This window comes from Oncorhynchus clarkii, chromosome 22 (assembly GCF_045791955.1).
Source record: "Oncorhynchus clarkii lewisi isolate Uvic-CL-2024 chromosome 22, UVic_Ocla_1.0, whole genome shotgun sequence".
In the NCBI taxonomy this organism is placed as follows: domain Eukaryota; kingdom Metazoa; phylum Chordata; class Actinopteri; order Salmoniformes; family Salmonidae; genus Oncorhynchus; species Oncorhynchus clarkii.
Window position 1 is genome coordinate 51,121,790 of NC_092168.1, and position 27,342 is coordinate 51,149,131.

General features: G+C 46.9%; 1 protein-coding gene across 1 annotated transcript; it reads right to left on the reverse strand.

The window, feature by feature from the left end:
* Positions 1 to 626: 626 nt before the first annotated feature.
* LOC139380999 (calcium responsive transcription factor) lies at positions 627 to 25,295 on the reverse strand. The gene is made up of 15 exons (XM_071124225.1): positions 25,253 to 25,295; positions 24,558 to 24,707; positions 22,204 to 22,461; positions 21,832 to 21,949; positions 20,569 to 21,196; positions 20,376 to 20,454; positions 14,798 to 14,987; positions 12,017 to 12,137; positions 11,749 to 11,892; positions 9,650 to 9,919; positions 4,783 to 4,936; positions 2,779 to 2,836; positions 2,572 to 2,693; positions 2,097 to 2,433; positions 627 to 1,248 (listed from the first exon to the last, which is right to left on the reverse strand). Exons 2-15 carry the CDS (start codon positions 24,678 to 24,680, stop codon positions 1,178 to 1,180), a joined length of 2,673 nt encoding a protein of 890 aa, XP_070980326.1. The 5' UTR covers positions 24,681 to 24,707; positions 25,253 to 25,295; the 3' UTR covers positions 627 to 1,177.
* Between the last annotated feature and the right edge of the window lie 2,047 nt (positions 25,296 to 27,342).

The window sequence follows — 27,342 nt, forward strand, 5'->3', positions numbered from 1 at the left end:
TCTATTCGTCATCCATTTGGGCACCAGGCGTGTCCGTATAACTAGCGTCTTACGGATCTCCAGTTTCCACTCGACACCAAAGCCACAAAGTCAACATGAGGCGTGTCCGTATAACCAGCGTCTTACGGATCTCCAGTTTCCACTCGACACCAAAGCCACAAAGTCAACATGGGGCGTGTCCGTATAACCAGCGTCTTACGGATCTCCAGTTTCCACTCGACACCAAAGCCACAAAGTCAACATGGGGCTTAATCGTGCAGGAATTTGTTGCCTTCATTTAAGTTTAAGGTTAGCAGTGTGGTTATCTTTAGAAATGCATTTGAAGAAGAGCAATTGTAGAAATTGGTGTATGACTTTGGCAACTAGTGAGGACCCGATCACGTTCGCGCAAAGCATCCTGGGTAAATCATTTGTAGCTGGTGGGGTTCTGTTCAAACACCTCGAAGTGGTGGATTTTCAGTCTTGTGGAATATACCCAAAATAGTGTTTCATTTTCACCTTTTATATTTTATGGGAATAAATTCAAAATCTGACTACTGTCCTTCTGATTGAATCTTACTTGATGTGGCAAAGTCCCACTAGAATGGATGGATCTGTATTGGCAAATGAACAGCATAGTCCGTAAGCCACTTAAAACAATTTAATTAAGAAATAAACTTAAGGAATGAATTAATTTAAACAAATAAAATAAACATTTATTGAAGTACATGATCATCTCAGAAGACTATGCAACAGGGTTAATCTATTAAAAATACATTTCCTATGCACTAATATATACACATGATATTAACTTATTAACTTGATACATCCAGGGTTCTCCTAGTTGTCTTTTTTTATTTTTTAAATCTAAATTATACAATATTCGTTGGATTCCATGATTTTAAAGCGATAGCAAACAAGTTCCTCGTGATGATATACTAAAAAGCATTAACAAGGAGCAAACCCTGGATAAATTGCACTTTCAGTCAAGTGATCAATAAACATGACCGTCCTGAGGTAAAACCAACCGCTCTTACAGTAAGTATATGGTAAAGATGGGATACACCTCTGTGAGGAATGAGATACACCCCTGTGAGGGACGAGATACACCCCAAGAATACACCCCTGTGAGGAATGAGATACACCCCTGGAGCACAACCCTGGGGTACCTGGAGTACAACCCCTGTAGGGCCTGGTGTTAATCTACAGGGTTGACAGTGTCCTCCTCCGTCCTCATCTCCTCCTTGACCTCAACTGGACTGTTCAGAGCTGAGGAATAGAACACAGCAAACAGGAAGAGAAAAACAAGTTAGTATATCTTAGTTTTAATAGAAGCCTGTGATCTGTAGTGTACCAGTCACCATGGCTACCTACCCGAGACTCTCAGCCTGTGATCTGTAGTGTACCAGTCACCATGGCTACCTACTCCTGAGACTCTCAGCCTGTGATCTGTAGTGTACCAGTCACCATGGCTACCTACTCCTGAGACTCTCAGCCTGTGATCTGTAGTGTACCAGTCACCATGGCTACCTACTCCTGAGACTCTCACCCTGTGCTCTGTAGTGTACCCAGTCACCATGGCTACCTACTCCTGAGACTCTCAGCCTGTGCTCTGTAGTGTACCAGTCACCATGGTTACCTACTCCCGAGACTCTCAGCCTGTGATCTGTAGTGTACCCAGTCACCATGGCTACCTACTCCTGAGACTCTCAGCCTGTGATCTGTAATGTACCCAGTCACCATGGCTACCTACTCCTGAGACTCTCAGCCTGTGATCTGTAGTGTACCAGTCACCATGGCTACCTACTCCTGAGACTCTCAGCCTGTGATCTGTACTGTACCCAGTCACCATGGTTACCTACTCCTGACTTTGCCCTGAGACTCCCTGCAACCCAAATGGAATCCTATTCCATATATAGTGCAATACTTTCGATCAGGGCTCTCATCAATAGTAGTGCACTATATAGGGAATAGGGTGCTATTTGGGATGCAAGAGACACACCACAGGAAGTCAACAGACACACCACAGGAAGTCAACACACACCACAGGAAGTCAACAGACACACCACAGGAAGTAAACAGCAGCAGTATCTCAGGTCAACTCCCGACTGTCTCACCAATATTAGCAGGAGCCACTATCTGGAAAGGGATGGTCTGTCCGTCCTCCAACAGTATCTGGTGTGTCCCCACGCTCTCGTCCCCTAGAGATGACACGCTGACCACCTGTCCGTCCCCTAACGATGACACCATGACCACCTGACCCATGCCCAGAACCACTGAGGGGTCAGCTAGGGTCATAGCGTCCCCCGGAGAGGGGCTGGACTGGAGGAACTGTGTGGGGCTGACCAGGAGGGGCTGTGGGGGGCTGGGCAGCTCCAGGAAGTCTGTAGTGACTGTAGACGACTGAGACAAACCTCCGTCAAAAGAACACAGGCCTGGTTGGAGCTGGATACCCTGGAAATGAAACAGACAGTTGGTTTGCCGAGTGCCTAAGAAAACACAGACATATAACTCTGTCTGATTCGATTCAATTGGATAGGAATTCATCAGTGTGTAAGACATACGCAGAACATCAGACAGTAGTCCTCTCACCTGTAGCTGGGCAAAGATCTTAGGTTGCAGGGAGGTGAGAGAGCTGAAGAGCTGTACGGCCTCAGGAATGAACGTGTCTGTCCCCTCCAACACTCCTACTCTCTGGAAGGCACCCGAACAGACTGAATAAAGTTGGGGAAAAACAGAGCTAGTAAGATAACTATTGGAGCTGGGCTTTCACGGTGACTAGAGGTGACCTGTCATTACCTTCAGCAGGGGCTGGCGTGAGGGTCAGAGTCACAGTCATTGGGTCCACTTCAGTCCACTGGAGGTGAAGCAGCGAACATCACACATGACAAGGAGAAAAACACGTTTTAGATGAAAGAGCTGGGAACACATAAGAAGCAGTGGTGACCCCCCCACCCAGCCAGCTGGAAGGTCTTCCTAGTTACCTGTGTTGTATCAGTGGTGACCCCCCCACCCAGCCTGCTGGAAGGTCTTCCTAGTTACCTGTGTTATATCAGTGGTGACCCCCCCACCCAGCCTGCTGGAAGGTCTTCCTAGTTACCTGTGTTATATCAGTGGTGACCCCCCCACCCAGCCTGCTGGAAGGTCTTCCTAGTTACCTGTGTTATATCAGTGGTGACCCCCCCACCCAGCCTGCTGGAAGGTCTTCCTAGTTACCTGTGTTATATCAGTGGTGACCCCCCCACCCAGCCTGCTGGAAGGTCTTCCTAGTTACCTGTGTTATATCAGTGGTGACCACCCCACCCAGCCTGCTGGAAGGTCTTCCTAGTTACCTGTGTTATATCAGTGGTGACCCCCCCCCCCCCAGCTGGAAGGTCTTCCTAGTTACCTGTGTTATATCAGTGGTGACCCCCCCCCCCCCCCCCCCCCAGCTGGAAGGTCTTCCTAGTTACCTGTGTTATATCAGTGGTGCCCCCCCCCCCCCAGCTGGAAGGTCTTCCTAGTTACCTGTGTTATATCAGTGGTGACCCCCCCCCCCCCCCCCCAGCTGGAAGGTCTTCCTAGTTACCTGTGTTATATCAGTGGTGCCCCCCCAGCCTGCTGGAAGGTCTTCCTAGTTACCTGTGTTATATCAGTGGTGAACCCCCCCCAGCCCAGCCTGCTGGAAGGTCTTCCTAGTTACCTGTGTTATATCAGTGGTGACCCCCCCCAGCTGGAAGGTCTTCCTAGTTACCTGTGTTATATCAGTGGTGACCCCCCCCCCCCCCCCGCCCAGCCTGCTGGAAGGTCTTCCTAGTTACGTGTGTTATATCAGTGGTGACCCCCCCCCCAGCTGGAAGGTCTTCCTAGTTACCTGTGTTATATCAGTGGTGACCCCCCCCCAGCTGGAAGGTCTTCCTAGTTACCTGTGTTATATCAGTGATGCCCCCCCCAGCTGGAAAGTCTTCCTAGTTACCTGTGTTATATCAGTGGTGCCCCCCCCAGCCTGCTAGAAGGTCTTCCTAGTTACCTGTGTTATATCAGTGGTGACCCCCCCCCCCGCCCAGCCTGCTGGAAGGTCTTCCTAGTTACCTGTGTTATATCAGTGGTGACCCCCCCCAGCTGGAAGGTCTTCCTAGTTACCTGTGTTATATCAGTGGTGCCCCCCCCCAGCCAGCTAGAAGGTCTTCCTAGTTACCTGTGTTATATCAGTGGTGCCCCCCCCCAGCCAGCTAGAAGGTCTTCCTAGTTACCTGTGTTATATCAGTGGTGACCCCCCCCAGCTGGAAGGTCTTCCTAGTTACCTGTGTTATATCAGTGGTGCCCCCCCCCAGCTGGAAAGTCTTCCTAGTTACCTGTGTTATATCAGTGGTGCCCCCCCCAGCCTGCTAGAAGGTCTTCCTAGTTACCTGTGTTATATCAGTGGTGACCCCCCCCCCCAGCTGGAAAGTCTTCCTAGTTACCTGTGTTATATCAGTGGTGCCCCCCCCAGCTGGAAAGTCTTCCTAGTTACCTGTGTTATATCAGTGGTGCCCCCCCCCAGCCAGCTAGAAGGTCTTCCTAGTTACCTGTGTTATATCAGTGGTGCCCCCCCCAGCCAGCTAGAAGGTCTTCCTAGTTACCTGTGTTATATCAGTGGTGACCCCCCCCAGCTGGAAAGTCTTCCTAGTTACCTGTGTTATATCAGTGGTGACCCCCCCCCAGCTGGAAGGTCTTCCTAGTTACCTGTGATATATCAGTGGTGACCCCCCCCAGCTGGAAAGTCTTCCTAGTTACCTGTGTTATATCAGTGGTGACCCCCCCTCAGAAGGTCTTCCTAGTTACCTGTGTTGTATCAGTGGTGACCCCCCCAGCCTGCTGGAAGGTCTTCTGGGCCTCGTGGATGTGGTTCTTTATGTCGTTGACGGTTGGGAAGTAGCAGAGGTTATGTCTCTCTGGGACCTCCTCTGATTTAAACATCTCCCGCTCCACAAACCGCCTGGCAGGACAGGAAACAAGACAGGAAGAGAGGTTAATACCAGGGACAGTATTACCAGGGACAGTGGTAATACTGGGGACCATAATAGAGGTTAACAACAGGGACAGTGGTAATACTGGGGAGGTTAACACCAGGGACAGTGGTAATACAGGAGAACCTTGATAGAGGTTAACACCAGGGACAGTGGTAATACAGTAGACCATGATAGAGGTTAGCACCAGGGACAGTAGTAATACTGGGGACCATGATAGAGGTTAACACCAGGGACAGTGGTAATACTGGGGACCATGATAGAGGTTAACACCAGGGACAGTGGTAATACAGGGGACCATGATAGAGGTTAACAACAGGGACAGTGGTAATACTGGGGACCATGATACAGGTTAACACCAGGGACAGTGGTAATACTAGGGACCATGATAGAGGTTAACACCAGGGACAGTAGTAATACTGGGGACCATAATAGAGGTAATACAGGGGACCATGATAGAGGTTAACACCAGGGACAGTATTACCAGGGACAGTGGTAATACAGGGGACCATGATAGAGGTTAACACCAGGGACAGTGGTAATACTGGGGACCATGATAGAGGTTAACACCAGGGACAGTAGTAATACTGGGGACCATGATAGAGGTTAACACCAGGGACAGTGATAATACAGGGGACCATGATAGAGGTTAACACCAGGGACAGTAGTAATACTGGGGACCATGATAGAGGTTAACACCAGGGACAGTGGTAATACTGGGGACCATGATAGAGGTTAACACCAGGGACAGTAGTAATACTGGGGACCATAATAGAGGTAATACAGGGGACCATGATAGAGGTTAACACCAGGGACAGTATTACCAGGGACAGTGGTAATACAGGGGACCATGATAGAGGTTAACACCAGGGACAGTGGTAATACTGGGGACCATGATAGAGGTTAACACCAGGGACAGTAGTAATACTGGGGACCATGATAGAGGTTAACACCAGGGACAGTGGTAATACAGGGGACCATGATAGAGGTTAACACCAGGGACAGTGGTAATACAGGGGACCATGATAGAGGTTAGCACCAGGGACAGTAGTAATACTGGGGACCATGATAGAGGTTAACACCAGGGACAGTGGTAATACTGGGGACCATGATAGAGGTTAACACCAGGGACAGTATTACCAGGGACAGTGGTAATACTGGGGACCATGATAGAGGTTAACACCAGGGACAGTATTACCAGGGACAGTGGTAATACAGGGGACCATGATAGAGGTTAACACCAGGGACAGTGGTAATACTGGGGACCATGATAGAGGTTAACACCAGGGACAGTGATAATACAGGGGACCATGATAGAGGTTAACACCAGGGACAGTAGTAATACTGGGGACCATGATAGAGGTTAACACCAGGGACAGTGGTAATACTGGGGACCATGATAGAGGTTAACACCAGGGACAGTAGTAATACTGGGGACCATAATAGAGGTAATACAGGGGACCATGATAGAGGTTAACACCAGGGACAGTATTACCAGGGACAGTGGTAATACAGGGGACCATGATAGAGGTTAACACCAGGGACAGTGGTAATACTGGGGACCATGATAGAGGTTAACACCAGGGACAGTAGTAATACTGGGGACCATAATAGAGATAATACAGGGGACCATGATAGAGGTTAACACCAGGGACAGTGGTAATACTGGGGACCATGATAGAGGTTAACACCAGGGACAGTAGTAATACTGGGGACCATGATAGAGGTTAACACCAGGGACAGTAGTAATACTGGGGACCATAATAGAGGTAATACAGGGGACCATGATAGAGGTTAACACCAGGGACAGTATTACCAGGGACAGTGGTAATACTGGGGACCATGATAGAGGTTAACACCAGGGACAGTAGTAATACTGGGGACCATGATAGAGGTTAACATCAGGGACAGTAGTAATACTGGGGACCGTAATAGAGGTAATACAGGGGACCATGATAGAGGTTAACACCAGGGACAGTATTACCAGGGACAGTGGTAATACAGGGGACCATGATAGAGGTTAACACCAGGGACAGTGGTAATACTGGGGACCATGATAGAGGTTAACACCAGGGACAGTGGTAATACAGGGGACCATGATAGAGGTTAACACCAGGGACAGTGGTAATACAGGGGACCATGATAGAGGTTAACACCAGGGACAGTGTTAATATTGGGGACCATGATAGAGGTTAACACCAGGGACAGTGGTAATACAGGGGACCATGATAGAGGTTAACACCAGGGACAGTGTTAATATTGGGGACCATGATAGAGGTTAACACCAGGGACAGTGGTAATACAGGGGACCATGATAGAGGTTAACACCAGGGACAGTGGTAATACTGGGGACCATAATAGAGGTAATACTGGGGACCATGATAGAGGTTAACACCAGGGACAGTGGTAATACAGGGGACCATGATAGAGGTTAACACCAGGGACAGTGGTAATACAGGGGACCATGATGGAGGTAATACTGGGGACCATGATAGAGGTTAACACCAGGGACAGTGGTAATACTGGGGACCATGATAGAGGTTAACACCAGGGACAGTGGTAATACTGGGGACCATGATAGAGGTTAACACTAGGGACAGTAGTAATACTGGGGACCATAACATAGGTAATACAGGGGACCATGATAGAGGTTAACACCAGGGACAGTGGTAATACAGGGGATCATGATAGAGGTTAACACCAGGGACAGTAGTAATACAGGGGACCATGATAGAGGTTAACACCAGGGACAGTGGTAATACAGGGGAACATGATAGAGGTAATACTGGAGACCATGATAGAGGTTAACACCAGGGACAGTATAATACAGGGGACCATGATAGAGGTAATACAGGGGACCATGATAGAGGTTAACACCAGGGACAGTGGTAATACTGGGGACCATGATAGAGGTTAACACCAGGGACAGTGGTAATACTGGGGACCATGATAGAGGTTAACACCAGGGATAGTGGTAATACAGGGGACCATGATAGAGGTTAACACCAGGGACAGTGGTAATACAGGAGACCATGATAGAGGTTAACACCAGGGACAGTGGTAATACTGGGGACCATGATAGAGGTTAGCACCAGGGACAGTGGTAATACTGGGGACCATGATAGAGGTTAACACCAGGGACAGTGGTAATACTGGGGACCATGATAGAGGTAATACAGGGGACCATGATAGAGGTTAACACCAGGGACAGTGGTAATACTGGGGACCATGATAGAGGTTAACACCAGGGACAGTGGTAATACTGGGGACCATGATAGAGGTTAACACCAGGGATAGTGGTAATACAGGGGACTATGATAGAGGTTAACACCAGGGACAGTGGTAATACAGGAGACCATGATAGAGGTTAACACCAGGGACAGTGGTAATACTGGGGACCATGATAGAGGTTAGCACCAGGGACAGTGGTAATACTGGGGACCATGATAGAGGTTAACACCAGGGACAGTGGTAATACTGGGGACCATGATAGAGGTAATACAGGGGACCATGATAGAGGTTAGCACCAGGGACAGTGGTAATACTGGGGACCATGATAGAGGTTAACACCAGGGACAGTGGTAATACTGGGGACCATGATAGAGGTTAACACCAGGGACAGTGGTAATACCGGGGACCATGATAGAGGTTAACACCAGGGACAGTGGTAATACAGGGTACCATAATAGAGGTAATACAGGGGACCATGATAGAGGTTAACACCAGGGACAGTGGTAATACTGGGGACCATGATAGAGGTTAACACCAGGGATAGTGGTAATACTGGGGACCATGATAGAGGTAATACAGGGGACCATGATAGAGGTTAACACCAGGGACAGTGGTAATACTGGGGACCATGATAGAGGTTAACACCAGGGACAGTGGTAATACTGGGGACCATGATAGAGGTTAACACCAGGGACAGTGGTAATACTGGGGACCATGATAGAGGTTAGCACCAGGGACAGTGGTAATACTGGGTACCATGATAGAGGTTAACACCAGGGACAGTGGTAATACTGGGGACCATGATAGAGGTTAGCACCAGGGACAGTGGTAATACTGGGGACCATGATAGAGGTTAACACCAGGGACAGTGGTAATACTGGGGACCATGATAGAGGTTAGCACCAGGGACAGTGGTAATACTGGGGACCATAATAGAGGTTAACTGTTTGATATGGTCCCTGAGGGCCTCCTTACCTGAGCTGTTTGATACGACCCCTGAGGGCCTCCTACTCTGAGCTGTTTGATACGGCCCCTGAGGGCCTCCTACTCTGAGCTGTTTGATACGGCCCCTGAGGGCCTCCTACTCTGAGGGCCTCCTTACCTGAGCTGTTTGATACGGCCCCTGAGGGCCTCCTACTCTGAACTGTTTGATACGGCCCCTGAGGGCCTCCTACTCTGAGCTGTTTGATACGGCCCCTGAGGGCCTCCTACTCTGAGCTGTTTGATACGGCCCCTGAGGGCCTCCTACTCTGAGCTGTTTGATACGGCCCCTGAGGGCCTCCTACTCTGAGCTGTTTGATACGGCCCCTGAGGGCCTCCTACTCTGAACTGTTTGATACGGCCCCTGAGGGCCTCCTACTCTGAGCTGTTTGATACGGCCCCTGAGGGCCTCCTACTCTGAGGGCCTCCTACTCTGAGCTGTTTGATATGGTCCCTGAGGGCCTCCTTACCTGAGCTGTTTGCGGACCTGGTACACCTGATGGTACCCCTGCTCCACCAACTCCCTGATCTTCTCTGCCACCCTGGGGTGGAGACGAGATGGCATGGTTCCACCATCCTCCGCACCTTCATCACAGACACATCCCCTCTCCTCCTCCTCCTCCTCCTGCTTCACCTCCTCCTCCATGGGGAGGAAGAGGAGGTCTGGAGGAGGAGGCAGGAGGAGAGCCTCCATGTCATGATAGAGGTGAGCTTTCTGGGTGGGGAGCTGCATGTAGTACCTGTTAACGGGAGAGAATAAACAAAGGAACCGACGTCAATCAATCAGAAGGTTTACTTATTTAAACATTCAGTATATTATTATTATTATTATAAGCCCATACGGGCTGAGCATCCGCAAGGAACTTCAATAATATATATATATATACAGTGCCTTGCGAAAGTATTCGGACCCCTTGAACTTTGCGACCTTTTGCCACATTTCAGGCTTCAAACATAAAGATATAAAACTGTATTTTTTTGTGAAGAATCAACAACAAGTGGGACACAATCATGAAGTGGAACGACATTTATTGGATATTTCAAACTTTTTTAACAAATCAAAAACTGAAAAATTGGGCGTGCAAAATTATTCAGCCCCCTTAAGTTAATACTTTGTAGCGCCACCTTTTGCTGCGATTACAGCTGTAAGTCGCTTGAGGTATGTCTCTATCAGTTTTGCACATCGAGAGACTGACATTTTTTCCCATTCCTCCTTGCAAAACAGCTCGAGCTCAGTGAGGTTGGATGGAGAGCATTTGTGAACAGCAGTTTTCAGTTCTTTCCACAGATTCTCGATTGGATTCAGGTCTGGACTTTGACTTGGCCATTCTAACACCTGGATATGTTTATTTTTGAACCATTCCATTGTAGATTTTGCTTTATGTTTTGGATTATTGTCTTGTTGGAAGACAAATCTCCGTCCCAGTCTCAGGTCTTTTGCAGACTTCATCAGGTTTTCTTCCAGAATGGTCCTGTATTTGGCTCCATCCATCTTCCCATCAATTTTAACCATCTTCCCTGTCCCTGCTGAAGAAAAGCAGGCCCAAACCATGATGCTGCCACCACCATGTTTGACAGTGGGGATGGTGTGTTCAGCTGTGTTGCTTTTACGCCAAACATAACGTTTTGCATTGTTGCCAAAAAGTTAAATTTTGGTTTCATCTGACCAGAGCACCTTCTTCCACATGTTTGGTGTGTCTCCCAGGTGGCTTGTGGCAAACTTTAAACGACACTTTTTATGGATATCTTTAAGAAATGGCTTTCTTCTTGCCACTCTTCCATAAAGGCCAGATTTGTGCAATATACGACTGATTGTTGTCCTATGGACAGAGTCTCCCACCTCAGCTGTAGATCTCTGCAGTTCATCCAGAGTGATCATGGGCCTCTTGGCTGCATCTCTGATCAGTCTTCTCCTTGTATGAGCTGAAAGTTTAGAGGGACGGCCAGGTCTTGGTAGATTTGCAGTGGTCTGATACTCCTTCCATTTCAATATTATCGCTTGCACAGTGCTCCTTGGGATGTTTAAAGCTTGGGAAATCTTTTTGTATCCAAATCCGGCTTTAAACTTCTTCACAACAGTATCTCGGACCTGCCTGGTGTGTTCCTTGTTCTTCATGATGCTCTCTGCGCTTTTAACGGACCTCTGAGACTATCACAGTGCAGGTGCATTTATACGGAGACTTGATTACACACAGGTGGATTGTATTTATCCTCATTAGTCATTTAGGTCAACATTGGATCATTCAGAGATCCTCACTGAACTTCTGGAGAGAGTTTGCTGCACTTAAAGTAAAGGGGCTGAATAATTTTGCACGCCCAATTTTTCAGTTTTTGATTTGTTAAAAAAGTTTGAAATATCCAATAAATGTCGTTCCACTTCATGATTGTGTCCCACTTGATGTTGATTCTTCACAAAAAAATACAGTTTTATATCTTTATGTTTGAAGCCTGAAATGTGGCAAAAGGTCGCAAAGTTCAAGGGGGCCGAATACTTTCGCAAGGCACTGTATATATATATATATATATATATATATCAAATCCAAGTATAAATAGCAGAATCCATCAATGCCTCAGGACTCCGCCCACGTCCCACAGGGTCTTCCGGAGGGTGAAGAAGGCTTTCTCCTGTTCCTGACGGACAACCCTCTTGTCTACGTTAGGATCCGTAGGCACCCGGTGCTGAGGAAACTTACACACCTTCTTGATATAGATCCTGAAGAATGAGAGCAATGTCAGAAAATACTAACTGAAAAACACACAGCTCTTATCTCCACAGAGTTGGTAGCATATTATTCTGTTAGCATAGATAGATGGGGTTTGTGTGGATGCGTGTCTACCTGGCAGGGCATGTAGCTTTGTAATCAATGTTCGGACTGATGTTCTGCTCTGCAGTCTTCTTGGGCTGGAGGCCTTTCCTCCTTGGACCATACTGACATTCCATCACTATAGCTCTACTGCCTGGATACAGATGGAGAAAGGAGGGTGATTCCATCACTATAGCTCTACTGCCTGGATACAGATGGAGAAAGTAGATGATTCCATCACTATAGCTCTACTGCCTGGATACAGATGGAGAAAGTAGATATGACCTGGTTTCCATTATAACTCTGAATATATATTTACCTTTATTTAACCAGACAAGTCAGATAAGAACGAATTCTTATTTTCAATGACGGCCTAGGAACAGTGGGTTAACTGCCTGTTCAGGGGCAGAACGACAGATTTGTACCTTGTCAGCTTGGGGATTTGAACTTGCAACCGGTTACTAGCCCAACGCTCTAACCACTAGGCTACCCTATCCGGCTACCCTCCATTATAACTCTGAATATGGTCTGACAAACCATTCATTCATATGATCTAGTTATTACATTGGTAACACTTTCCTGAAAGCCTTCAGGTATAAGGCTTTATTACTTGTTAAAAGCATGTATGAGTGTCCATCTCCTCTCTCTCTCCTCTCCTTCATTCCTCTAGCTACAGAATATCTCACCACTGTGAGTGTCCATCTCCTCTCTCTCTCTCTCCTTCATTCCTCTAGCTACAGAATATCTCACCACTGTGAGTGTCCATCTCCTCTCTCTCTCCTTCATTCCTCTAGCTACAGAATATCTCACCACTGTGAGTGTCCATCTCCTCTCTCTCTCTCTCCTCTCCTTCATTCCTCTAGCTACAGAATATCTCACCACTGTGAGTGTCCATCTCCTCTCTCTCTCCTTCATTCCTCTAGCTACAGAATATCTCACCACTGTGAGTGTCCATCTCCTCTCTCTCTCTCTCCTCTCCTTCATTCCTCTAGCTACAGAATATCTCACCACTGTGAGTGTCCATCTCCTCTCTCTCTCCTTCATTCCTCTAGCTACAGAATATCTCACCACTGTGAGTGTCCATCTCCTCTCTCTCTCTCTCCTTCATTCCTCTAGCTACAGAATATCTCACCACTGTGAGTGTCCATCTCCTCTCTCTCTCTCTCCTTCATTCCTCTAGCTACAGAATATCTCACCACTGTGAGTGTCCATCTCCTCTCTCTCCTCTCCTTCATTCCTCTAGCTACAGAATATCTCACCACTGTGAGTGTCCATCTCCTCTCTCTCTCTCTCCTCTCCTTCATTCCTCTAGCTACAGAATATCTCACCACTGTGAGTGTCCATCTCCTCTCTCTCCTCTCCTCTCCTTCATTCCTCTAGCTACAGAATATCTCACCACTGTGAGTGTCCATCTCCTCTCTCTCTCTCTCTCTCCTCTCCTTCATTCCTCTAGCTACAGAATATCTCACCACTGTGAGTGTCCATCTCCTCTCTCTCTCTATCTCTCCTCTCCTTCATTCCTCTAGCTACAGAATATCTCACCACTGTGAGTGTCCATCTCCTCTCTCTCTCTCTCCTCTCCTTCATTCCTCTAGCTACAGAATATCTCACCACTGTGAGTGTCCATCTCCTCTCTCTCCTCTCCTCTCCTTCATTCCTCTAGCTACAGAATATCTCACCACTGTGAGTGTCCATCTCCTCTCTCTCTCTCTCTCTCCTCTCCTTCATTCCTCTAGCTACAGAATATCTCACCACTGTGAGTGTCCATCTCCTCTCTCTCTCTATCTCTCCTCTCCTTCATTCCTCTAGCTACAGAATATCTCACCACTGTGAGTGTCCATCTCCTCTCTCTCTCTCTCTCCTCTCCTTCATTCCTCTAGCTACAGAATATCTCACCACTGTGAGTGTCCATCTCCTCTCTCTCCTCTCCTCTCCTTCATTCCTCTAGCTACAGAATATCTCACCACTGTGAGTGTCCATCTCCTCTCTCTCTCTCTCTCTCCTCTCCTTCATTCCTCTAGCTACAGAATATCTCACCACTGTGAGTGTCCATCTCCTCTCTCTCTCTATCTCTCCTCTCCTTCATTCCTCTAGCTACAGAATATCTCACCACTGTGAGTGTCCATCTCCTCTCTCTCTCTCTCCTCTCCTTCATTCCTCTAGCTACAGAATATCTCACCACTGTGAGTGTCCATCTCCCCCTTCTCTCTCTCTCTCTCTCTCTCTCTCTCTCTCTCGCTCCTTCATTCCTTTCTCGTACCAGAATAGGAAAAATATGGTTTCAATTTTAGTCATATAAGTTAAATTATATTGTTCTTCCTAGAAAATCATATAATATAAAATAATGGCAGAGGACTTATAAGCCTATCTAGTCAGATAACATACAGTATCTAGTCTACTAAATGAACAAGCCTATAGTCTATATCATAGCCAGATAACACACAGTATCTAGTCTGATAAATGAACAAGCCTACAGCCTACAGCCAGATAACATACAGTATCTAGTCTACTAAATGAACAAGCCTATAGTCTATATCATAGCCAGATAACATACAGTATCTAGTCTGATAAATGAACAAGTCTACAGTCTATAGCCAGATAACATACAGATTCTTACAGATATGTTCATATCATGCTTCTTTATATGTGCCTAAAATAAACCATGGCTTTATTGTGATGGTGTATATTCAATAGATGTATTAGACTTTAAATGTAGATGTTCCAAAGGCACGTATCAGAGGCCTGGAGATGTTTACCAGGTTTATGTTCAGGGACGCCATCGTAGACTACTGAACCAGTACTGTGACTGTATACCTGCATTGACAAAAGGGACGCCATCGTAAGGTACGTATTGGGACTTCCACATCAGACGGCTGGCAGGCTTGGCAGGGGAGGGGGACTGGCGTGTCCCAAACACACTGTTGGTCTGCTGCTTGTGGAGCAGGAGGATGGTCTCCAGCTCTGTGTCGGTGTTACAGTAGCCACGGTATGAGTCACCTATCTTCTGCTCCAGGAGACACAGAGAGAGAGGGGGGAGACAGAGATAGACAGAGACAGAGAGAGAAAAGGAGGAGAAGAAGAAATCAAAGAGTCAACATGGAGGACTGTTGAGGCCCTTCCTTCCCAGAAATGTGCAAAGCTATAAGCCTGAGGACGCTAACTATCACAAGCCTTTCCTGTTAGCATCCTCAGGCAACAGAGCTGTGTCTTAGGGTGTCAATGTGTGTTAGGGTGTCAACGTGTCTTAGGGTGTCAATGTGTGTTAGGGTGTCAACGTGTCTTAGGGTGTCAACGTGTCTTAGGGTGTCAACGTGTCTTAGGGTGTCAACGTGTCTTAGGGTGTCAACATACCTTAAGGGAACATTTTGACATTTGCCATATGGTTAGTGAGAAAGTCCACATTACAAATGTACGGTCCCTTACTAGACGTCCTCCCAACGCTTCTAAAATTTGCGGACGGCGTCGGGCCGTGCGGCAGGGCAGGATCTTCCGGGAAGTCATCGAACGAAGTCTCTCTGACATTCGGTTTCCGTTTTATAGAATTTTCAAATTTTTGTCATTTTTCCGCTGTCCCGGTCAATCCCACAAGAGGGCGAATGGAATCATATTGCAAATGTACAAAACATCACCAATCACGACGTGGCCTTTTCTCCTAAACGGAAAAGCCTTCAAAGACGAAACTTGGTGAGCATAGGTTTGGCATAATGGGCAGTTGGCCCCGAACAAGATGGCGTCGAGGCCTCGACGGTTTTTGAGTTATGGCCATTTTTCTGGGATTAAAGGTCAAAAATGAAAATAGAGCGCTAATTTTACCGCTTCACGTCAAAGTAAATGAACCTACTGTGTCAGGAAAAAAAGAACCAGCCACCACAGTGTGGTGCGTAGAGACAGACACAGTCTGCAATAGTTACCTTTGTTCGAACTATTAAAGAACCGTCAGACCTAGAGCTCTGAAACTTTAGAAACCTGTTCTAGAGCTCAGGTCGATAGTGCGAGGTGAGTTATGTGGCTCTAGAAGGTTCTCGGATCGAGAAACAGCCTCATACATTTGCAATAACTTCAATTAATTTTGACATCACGAAAATGACGACATTTAGAAATGTCCCAGAGTCGCAAGACTCATTGCAACCGCCTCGGCCCATAGAGACGGACCCTAACGTTTCTGTCTAATAGCTCATTCAAGGACCCCGTAGCAATGCCCGGAAAATGTGAATTTTCAACACCAATTAGGGTCGCTACTCGGACTCCAAATGACCTATCGAGCCGAAACTTTGGTATTCGGGGTCGCCTCAGCTAGGCCTACACATAATGTCAGAACTGGACCTGCAGCTAGAACGTAAATTCGTGTTTTATGTTTTTATTATGGTTTGAACAGAAGGCGTTGTGAATTTTGGGCCAGCTGAAATATGTGATAGTTGGCTTCTAAACGAGTTGGAAAAAGTGGGAGTGGTGTCAGTTTGTATCAGTTTGGTGTCAGAATGATATCTAATTGACTGATGGACAGTGACTTGCTGGCTGACTTTTGTCCATTTGCAATATGTTTAAACAGTGAGGTACCATCACCAAAGTGACATTCTGAAATCAACCCCAACGAGAGGAACCAGAATCATTGCCCGGCCATCCCGAGTTCATCGGGCCAGTCGCATTCCTGCAGTATTTTTGAGCATGTCAAATTTGTGATGGTAAATGCCCATTGAAACATATTGCAAATGCACAGTGCAATTGCAATATGATTCAACAGTGAAAAAACATCACCAAATGGACATGATGAAATCAACACAACGAGCGATGGAGAGGAACCACTATCACTGCCCGGCCATCCCGAGTTCATCAGGCCAGTCAATTTTGCGTTTCTGCAGTATTTTTGAGCATGTCAAATTCGTGATGGTAAATGCACATTGAAACATATTGCAAATGCACAGCTGTGCACCTGGTGATTGGAACAGGTTACCAGGAGCACATAATTAAAATGGTTTTTAATGCTATTACGGGGTAGCAAGAGGTCCACGGTTGGGTAGGGAGCACCCCCCCACCTGTGCCCATCCAATAGGGGGCGCCCCTTGTCATTTTGGACGTTTTCTTTTTTCAAATCGTTAAAAAACATAGTGCTATATATCATTTTGGCAGTACAAATGCCTTTTGGACATGGTTCACTGACTTTTGGGTTTGTAAACCGACTTCCATTGATTGTACCTGGCAAATGCATATTGCATTTGGACATTTCTTATGGCATTTGGCAAAAAAAAAAGTGACTTGACTTCGACTCTTGACTTCCTATGAAATCATATTGCAAATGGACAAAACATATGCCTTATGGACAAGTACATTTTTTTAATGATAATCAAATATGACAAAAATATGTTGATACAGTTCTTATACATGTGTATACATCCCACTTTGACAGAAGAAAAAAAAAATCAAAATAATTTTGTAAAAATGGTCAAGAAAGCACTTTAAGGGGTGATACGTTTTTTAATTAAATTTTTTCTCTCACATTTTCGACTTTTGATTTTCTATTATTTTCTATTTTCATATTGCAAATGGACAAAACATATTACTTATGGACAAGTAAAAAAAAAAAAATTATGATAACAAAATATGACTAAAGTATGTTGATACATGTGTAATTGACAAAAAAAATCTAAAGAATTTCGAAAAACTGTCCAGAAAGCACTTTTTTTTTTAAGAGGGTGACAAATAGTTCAAATTTTCAAAATTTCACTCTTAGGTCTTTACTTGTGTTACATTTGCAATATGAAAAATTACGGTGGAGCGGAATCGCCATCTATTAGATTTTTGCAGTGTTACACTTGGCATTTGCCATATGGCATTTTCAATCAACTTTGAATGAAACGACGTCCAATTGAGTGGTATTGGACACCGTGTATATGGTTCGTACAGTGCCAATATGTTCCCATTCATTTTTGTACATTTCAGGGGGGTGTTCCCTTACTTCCTGAAGGGCCGCCCTCAGGTGGTGAGGTTAGGTAACAACACATCCTCAACACAGGGGATCCTCAACACAGGGGCTCCTCAGGGGTGTGTGCTTATTCCCCTCCTGTATTCCCTGTTCACCCATGACTGCATGGCCAGGCACGACTCCAACACCATCATTAAGTTTGCTGATGATACGAGACAGCCAATAGGGAGGAGGTCAGTGACCTGGCCGTGTGGTGGCAGGACAACAACCTCTCCCTCAATGTGATCAAGACAAAGGAGATGATTGTGGACTACAGGAAAAGGAGCACCGAGCACACCCATTGTCATCGACGGGGCTGTAGTGGAGCAGGTTGAGAGCTTCAAGTTCCTTGGTGTCCACATCACCAACAAACTAGAATGGTCCAAACACACCAAGACAGTCGTGAAGAGGGCAGGACAAACCTATTCCCCCTCAGGAGATTGAAAGGATTTGGCATTGGTCCTCAGATCCTCAAAAGGTTCTACAGCTGCACCATCGAGAGCTTACTGACTGCTTGCATCACTGCCTCGTATGGCAACTGCTCGGCCTCCGACCGCAAGGCACTACAGAGGGTAGTGCTAACGGCCCAGTACATCACTGGGGTCAAGCTTCCTGCCATCCAGGACTTCTATACCAGGCGGTGTCAGAGGAAGGCCCTAAAAATTGTCAAAGATTCCAGCCACCTTAGTCATAGACTGTTCTCTCTGCTACCGCACGGCAAGCGGTACCGGAGCGCCAAGTCTAGGTCCAAAAGGCATCTTAACTGCTTCTACCCCCCAAGCCATAAGACTCCTGAACATCTAATCAAATGGCCACCGGACTATTTACATTGACCCCCCCCCCGCCCCTTTTTACACTGCTGCTACTCGCTGTTAATTATCTATGCATAGTCACTTTACCCCTACCTACATGTACAAATTACCTCGACTAACCTGTGTATAAAGTCTCGTTATTGTTGTTTTATTGTTGCTCTTCTATTTTTTTACTTTAGTTTATTAAGTAAATCTGTTCTTAACTCTTATTTTTCATAAAACTGCATTGTTGGTTAAGGGCTTGTCAGTAAGCATTTCATGGTAAGGTCTACTGTTGTATTTGGAGCATGTGACAAATAAAATTAGATTTGATGTGTTAGAATGTGTTAGGTTGGGAGCAGTGTAATGCAGTTTAGTGTATGAAGCCTCAGGGCCCAGTTGGTAGACGTACCTCAGCATTATGAAGCCTCAGGGCCCAGTTGGTAGATGTACCTCAGCATTATGAAGCCTCAGGGCCCAGTTGGTATCCGTACCTCAGCATTATGAAGCCTCAGAGCCCAGTTGGTAGACGTACCTCAGCATTATGAAGCCTCAGGGCCCAGTTGGTAGACGTACCTCAGCATTATGAAGCCTCAGGGCCCAGTTGGTAGACGTACCTCAGCATTATGAAGCCTCAGGGCCCAGTTGGTAGACGTACCTCAGCATTATGAAGCCTCAGGGCCCAGTTGGTATACGTACCTCAGCATTATGAAGCCTCAGGGCCCAGTTGGTAGACGTACCTCAGCATTATGAAGCCTCAGGGCCCAGTTGGTAGACGTACCTCAGCATTATGAAGCCTCAGGGCCCAGTTGGTAGACGTACCTCAGCATTATGAAGCCTCAGGGCCCAGTTGGTAGACGTACCTCAGCATTATGAAGCCTCAGGGCCCAGTTGGTAGACGTACCTCAGCATTATGAAGCCTCAGGGCCCAGTTGGTAGACGTACCTCAGCATTATGAAGCCTCAGGGCCCAGTTGGTAGACGTACCTCAGCATTATGAAGCCTCAGGGCCCAGTTGGTATACGTACCTCAGCATTATGAAGCCTCGGGGCCCAGTTCGTAGACGTACCTCAGCATTATGAAGCCTCAGGGCCCAGTTCGTAGACGTACCTCAGCATTATGAAGCCTCAGGGCCCAGTTGGTAGACGTACCTCAGCATTATGAAGCCTCAGGGCCCAGTTGGTAGACGTACCTCAGCGTTATGAAGCCTCAGGGCCCAGTTGGTAGACGTACCTCAGCATTATGAAGCCTCAGGGCCCAGTTGGTAGACGTACCTCAGCATTATGAAGCCTCAGGGCCCAGTTGGTAGACGTACCTCAGCATTATGAAGCCTCAGGGCCCAGTTGGTAGACGTACCTCAGCATTATGAAGCCTCAGGGCCCAGTTGGTATACGTACCTCAGCATTATGAAGCCTCAGGGCCGAGTTGGTATACGTACCTCAGCAGTATGAAGCCTCAGGGCCCAGTTGGTAGACGTACCTCAGCATTATGAAGCCTCAGGGCCCAGTTGGTAGACGTACCTCAGCATTATGAAGCCTCAGGGCCCAGTTCGTAGACGTACCTCAGCATTATGAAGCCTCAGGGCCCAGTTGGTAGACGTACCTCAGCATTATGAAGCCTCAGGGCCCAGTTGGTAGACGTACCTCAGCATTATGAAGCCTCAGGGCCCAGTTGGGGGCGTTGGCTGGGAGAGGTTTCAGAGAGGTGAAACAGACCTGAGAGCTACACACAACAGTAACATGGGGAGAGGGACAGTAACAGTTACAACTATTGTCAAATGAACCTAATAATCCTTAAACAGTTACTGAGTGTAACACTAAGAAGATGTGAGCCCACCTCTGTGCCGAGCTCTTAGCCGCAGCCGATGTTACTGTAGTCAAACTGTCGCTGTCATCCGTAACAGCCGATGTTACTGTAGTCAAACTGCCGCTGTCATCCGTAACAGCCGATGTTACTGTAGTCAAACTGTCGCTGTCATCCGTAACAGCCGATGTTACTGTAGTCAAACTGCCGCTGTCATCCGTAACAGCCGATGTTACTGTAGTCAAACTGTCGCTGTCATCCGTAACAGCCGATGTTACTGTAGTCAAACTGCCTCTGTCATCCGTAACAGCCGATGGTACTATAGTCAAACTGCCTCTGTCATCCGTAACAGCCGATGGTACTATCGTCAAACTGCCGCTGTCATCCGTAACAGCCGATGGTACTATCGTCAAACTGCCGCTGTCATCCGTAACAGTTGATGGTACTATAGTCAAACTGCCGCTGTCATCCGTAACAGCCGATGGTACTATAGTCAAACTGCCTCTGTCATCCGTAACAGCCGATGGTACTATAGTCAAACTGCCGCTGTCATCCGTAACAGTCGATGGTACTATAGTCAAACTGCCGCTGTCATCCGTAACAGCTGTTAACGTGATGGTGTGAAGCTCTTTCTCATCAGCAGTCTTCTCCCCGCAGGATCCTAAACAGATCAGACAATCTCAACTTCATACACCAAACTATAGAAAGCACAGGAGGCTGGTGGCACCTTAATTGGGGAGGACTGGCTCGTGGTAATGACTGGAGCGGAATTAGTGGAATGGGATCAAATACATCAAACACATTGGTCTCCATGGTTTCACATTGGTCTCCATGGTTTCACATTGGTCTCCATGGTTTCACATTGGTCTCCATGTGTTTGATGCCGTTCCAGACATTATTATGAGCCTTCCTCCCCTCACCAGCCTCCTCTGATAGAGATAGTGTTCTATTCAATTCTGTAGCACCAAACACTGTACAAGGAATTTGAGCAATTTCTGTTAAAATTCCTAGACATTGTCTAACAAGAAATAGAATATAATAACTAATATATTTCCAGAGGGAACGTCAAAAATGCAGACTTCTGTTTGCCTGACGACTCATCCTGAATTTAATTCTGCTGCTCTGTCGATCGCCCCACACAACAGTCTGACCTGAAGTCATTTGTAGTCCAGCTCTGGTCAAAAGTAGTGCACTATAATAGGGAATAGGGTGCACTATAATAGGGAATAGGGTGCACTATAATAGGGAATAGGGTGCTGGTATCTGTAGAAGCAGGTGAGTTCAGGTTAATAATACCTGTAGGGTCTATGATGTCCAGTAGGTGTCCTCTAGGAAGTAACACCTGAGCCCCTCCTAGCTGATTAGAGGGGATAACATACATCTCTCCGTTGTCTGACTGACTGGTCACTAGCACCTAGGGGAGCAAAGATGTTTAGGGTACACGAAGACCGTAAACCCAACAGTTCATACATAGCCTGCTTTTAAGAAGCATGGAACAAAAATGAATTGACTAGTCTAGCCTGATGCTGCCAGATGTGTTTGTGATGACTAGCCAACCAGGCTATAACAAGTTGGCTATTCAGCATAAACAGATCTGGGATCACCAGGGTACCATTTGGCAGCTGCCTGGACCTGTTTCTATGCTCTTGTGAAACCCTCTCTACTCACCATGCGTTCACACTGTAGGGGCTGTCCATTCTGATCAAGTATGATAAACTCATCTGTCTGTGATAATGTCTGTGTCTGTATCGCTGCCTGATTCTCTGTCTGTGACAGTATCAGCATTTCTGTCTTTGTCAGTTCCTCAAGTTTGATATCAGTGTGGACTGGTTCCCAGCTGTCTGGAGGAGCTAGGCTGTTGATAACAAGCAGCTCGGAGAACTGTGGCTTCGTCTCCTTCTCTTCAGGTGCAGGTTCCCTGGGCTCCTGGAACACAATGCATGTGATTATGCTAATTGCCATTGATTTGGTCTCCTGATATCTGCACTGTATTATTCTTTCTCATCACAAATAATTTAGAAACGTATAGGGTCAAGTCCCACTGACTCCTAGGGTCAAGTCCCACCCACTCCTAGGGTCAAGTTCCACCGACTGCTAGGGTCTAGTCCCACCGACTGCTAGGGTCAAGTCCCACCCACTCCTAGGGTCAAGTCCCACCCACTCCTAGGGTCAAGTCCCACCCACTCCTAGGGTCAAGTCCCACCGACTCCTAGGGTCAAGTCCCACCGACTCCTAGGGTCAAGTCCCACCGACTTCTAGGGTCAAGTCCCACCAACTCCTAGGGTCAAGTCCCAACGACTCCTAGGGTCAAGTCCCACCGACTCCTAGGGTCAAGTCCCACCGACTCATAGGGTCAAGTCCCACCGACTCTACATGATCTCCTGCCCACTCCACCACTCCACATGATCTCCTGCCCACTCCACATGATCTCCTGCCCAGACCATCCACTCCACCCACTTGAAGTGGATGAGTGGGTGGTCTGGAGATCTGGTGGAGTGGGTGGAGTCAAGTCTCGCCGACTCTCGCCGACTCATAGGGTCAAGTCTCGCCGACTCATAGGGTCAAGTCCCGCCGACTCATAGGGTCAAGTCCCGCCGACTCATAGGGTCAAGTCCCGCCGACTCATAGGGTCAAGTCCCGCCGACTCATAGGGTCAAGTCCCACCGACTCATAGGGTCAAGTCCCACCGACTCCTAGGGCCAAGTCCCACTGACTCCTAGGGTCAAGTCCCACCGACTCCTAGGGTCAAGTCCCACCGACTCCTAGGGCCAAGTCCCACTGACTCCTAGGATCAAGTCCCACCGACTCCTAGGGTCAAGTCCCACCCACTCCTAGGGTCAAGTCCCACTGACTCCTAGGGTCAAGTCCCACCCACTCCTAGGGTCAAGTCCCACCGACTGCTAGGGTCAAGTCCCACCCACTCCTAGGGTCAAGTCCCACTGACTCCTAGGGTCAAGTCCCACCCACTCCTAGGGTCAAGTCCCACCGACTGCTAGGGTCTAGTCCCACCGACTGCTAGGGTCAAGTCCCACCAACTCCTAGGGTCAAGTCCCACCCACTCCTAGGGTCAAGTCCCACCCACTCCTAGGGTCAAGTCCCACCCACTCCTAGGGTCAAGTCCCACCGACTCCTAGGGTCAAGTCCCACCGACTTCTAGGGTCAAGTCCCACCAACTCCTAGGGTCAAGTCCCACCGACTCCTAGGGTCAAGTCCCACCGACTCCTAGGGTCAAGTCCCACCGACTCTACATGATCTCCTGCCCACTCCACCACTCCACATGATCTCCTGCCCACTCCACATGATCTCCTGCCCAGACCATCCACTCCACCCACTTGAAGTGGATGAGTGGGTGGTCTGGAGATCTGGTGGAGTGGGTGGAGTCAAGTCTCGCCGACTCTCGCCGACTCATAGGGTCAAGTCTCGCCGACTCATAGGGTCAAGTCCCGCCGACTCATATGGTCAAGTCCCGCCGACTCATAGGGTCAAGTCCCGCCGACTCATAGGGTCAAGTCCCACCGACTCATAGGGACAAGTCCCACCGACTCATAGGGACAAGTCGGACCGACTCATAGGGTCAAGTCTCACCGACTCATAGGGTCAAGTCCCACCGACTCATAGGGTCAAGTCCCACCGACTCATAGGGTCAAGTCCCACCGACTCATAGGGACAAGTCCCACCGACTCATAGGGACAAGTCGGACCGACTCATAGGGTCAAGTCTCACCGACTCATAGGGTCAAGTCCCACCGACTCCTAGGGCCAAGTCCCACTGACTCCTAGGGTCAAGTCCCACCGACTCCTAGGGTCAAGTCTCACCGACTCATAGGGTCAAGTCTCACCGACTCATAGGGTCAAGTCTCACCGACTCATAGGGTCAAGTCTCACCGACTCATAGGGTCAAGTCCCACCGACTCATAGGGTCAAGAACCACCGACTCATAGGGTCAAGTCTCACCGACTCATAGGGTCAAGTCTCACCGACTCATAGGGTCAAGTCCCACCAACTCATAGGTTTAAGTCCCACCTGTTGTGTTTCAGTGATATGAGACCCGTGGAGGACGGTGTGTTTGGGCTCATCCTCTTCAGTGGTCAGTGGAGGCTTTGAGTCCAGAGCATCCTCTTCCATAGCTCTCTCCTGCTCCTCCATCTCCCAAGCAGACAGACAGCTAACTAGCTACATACACAAACAAATATAACCCTATTAGAGTGACCAGGTACAGGTATTTAATTGGGTGCAAGTGTGTCGTCATCAATCAGTATTGTAATTGCAAATCCATTCATTGGCATTTTCAGAATGGTCACTGGATCTATAGATTGCTAGCTAGTTAACCATAAGGAAGACAGCTGGTGCACAGCAAGACGCTTTATTCAATGCTAGACTCTGGGGCCATGTCTACAAGAGTCGTTTGTGATTGTTTTGATGAATTGCAGGAGTAGAGTCTCCTAGTTACCCAAACAAATCATCATCCCTGATCTTGGTCATAAAACGTTCTTTAAAGCGCCATGTTGGATTAAAATGTCTGTATAGCAAGCTAGCTATCGTTAGCTTGTTTGGCTAGCTTAGCTAGTAAAGGAGAATTATCTGGTTGAGTCAAACAATTCTCATGATTTAGGGTAGTCTACCTCTTTACATAGCCCTCTCTAGTCTGACTGTGTAGCTACAGCGTTGTGGGTATAAGGGGGGACAAGGATTGGAAATTCAAAACGAGTCTACTCAACCTCGTCTTCGCCCAGACTTCTGCTCGCCTCGTTCTCAAACAACAAACGCGTTTTCTTTCTTCTTCTATTCATCCGCCATGAAACATTTTTGATCCTCGCAGGACACCGTGGAAGGCATATTTTACTTCTGGTATTTTATAGATTTTCACCACAGAGAGGCACAATTTCCACCTCTTTCAGGAAGTGACGCCAGGGTTGCTGATTTCCACCTAAAGAACAGAGAATGAACTGGTGGTGATGGTTGGAAGGGATACCGATTTTTGTAAAAGTTACGTTAAAGTCCGGTTCACACACATCGAGTTTCTGTTTTACAGCAGACTGGACTTGAGTTCCACATAAATAATTTGCTAGTTAACGGAACCATTTGGGGAAAATCTTGCTACGCTACAATTCACCAATAAATATACTTTCTCCAGAGCACTACATTACATGATGTAAATACGAACATTAATTGTGTAATCAGCTAGTAATTTTGCTCCAGTGGAATTTAGAAGACAGCGGCCAATGGTCGCATGTATGGAGGTTCTGAGTATTGATGTTTTTCTGTTCTACTTGATAATTATTGCACCCACCTGGTGTCACAGCTCTACCAGTCCGTGATGGGAAGAATGGAAATATTTGTATCTTCTTTCTTTTCATAAACTAACTGGTCACCAGACTACAGAAACTACAGCAATGGAATAACTATAACGCTAACAATGGGAATATGGCATGAGAGATTACAAAAATAACAAAGTCAAACGGCTGTTAAGATTTCATTTTTTAAAATGGTTTTCCTTTAAAAAAGCAAAAAAACAACAAATAAGTGGAACTTTTAAGATCCAAATCCTCTCTCACCTAATATAGAGTGGAATCCTCTCTCACCTAATATAGAGTGGAATCCTCTCTCACCTAATATAGAGTGGAACCCTCTCTCACCTAATATAGAGTGGAATCCTCTCTCACCTAATATAGAGTGGAATCCTCTCTCACCTAATATAGAGTGGAATCCTCTCTCACCTAATATAGAGTGGAATCCTCTCTCACCTAATATAGAGTGGAATCCTCTCTCACCTAATATAGAGTGGAATCCTCTCTCACCTAATATAGAGTGGAATCCTCTCTCACCTAATATAGAGTGGAATCCTCTCTCACCTAATATAGAGTGGAATCCTCTCTCACCTAATATAGAGTGGAATCCTCTCTCACCTAATATAGAGTGGAATCCTCTCTCACCTAATATAGAGTGGAATCCTCTCTCACCTAATATAAAGTGGAATCCTCTCTCACCTAATATAGAGTGGAATCCTCTCTCACCTAATATAGAGTGGAATCCTCTCTCACCTAATATAGAGTGGAATCCTCTCTCACCTAATATAGAGTGGAATCCTCTCTCACCTAATATAGAGTGGAACCCTCTCTCACCTAATATAGAGTGGAATCCTCTCTCACCTAATATAGAGTGGAATCCTCTCTCACCTAATATAGAGTGGAATCCTCTCTCACCTAATATAGAGTGGAATCCTCTCTCACCTAATATAGAGTGGAATCCTCTCTCACCTAATATAGAGTGGAATCCTCTCTCACCTAATATAGAGTGGAATCCTCTCTCACCTAATATAGAGTGGAATCCTCTCTCACCTAATATAGAGTGGAATCCTCTCTCACCTAATATAGAGTGGAATCCTCTCTCACCTAATATAGAGTGGAATCCTCTCTCACCTAATATAGAGTGGAATCCTCTCTCACCTAATATAGAGTGGAATCCTCTCTCACCTAATATAGAGTGGAATCCTCTCTCACCTAATATAGAGTGGAATCCTCTCTCACCTAATATAGAGTGGAATCCTCTCTCACCTAATATAGAGTGGAATCCTCTCTCACCTAATATAGAGTGGAATCCTCTCTCACCTAATATAGAGTGGAATCCTCTCTCACCTAATATAGAGTGGAATCCTCTCTCACCTAATATAGAGTGGAATCCTCTCTCACCTAATATAGAGTGGAATCCTCTCTCACCTAATATAGAGTGGAATCCTCTCTCACCTAATATAGAGTGGAATCCTCTCTCACCTAATATAGAGTGGAATCCTCTCTCACCTAATATAAAG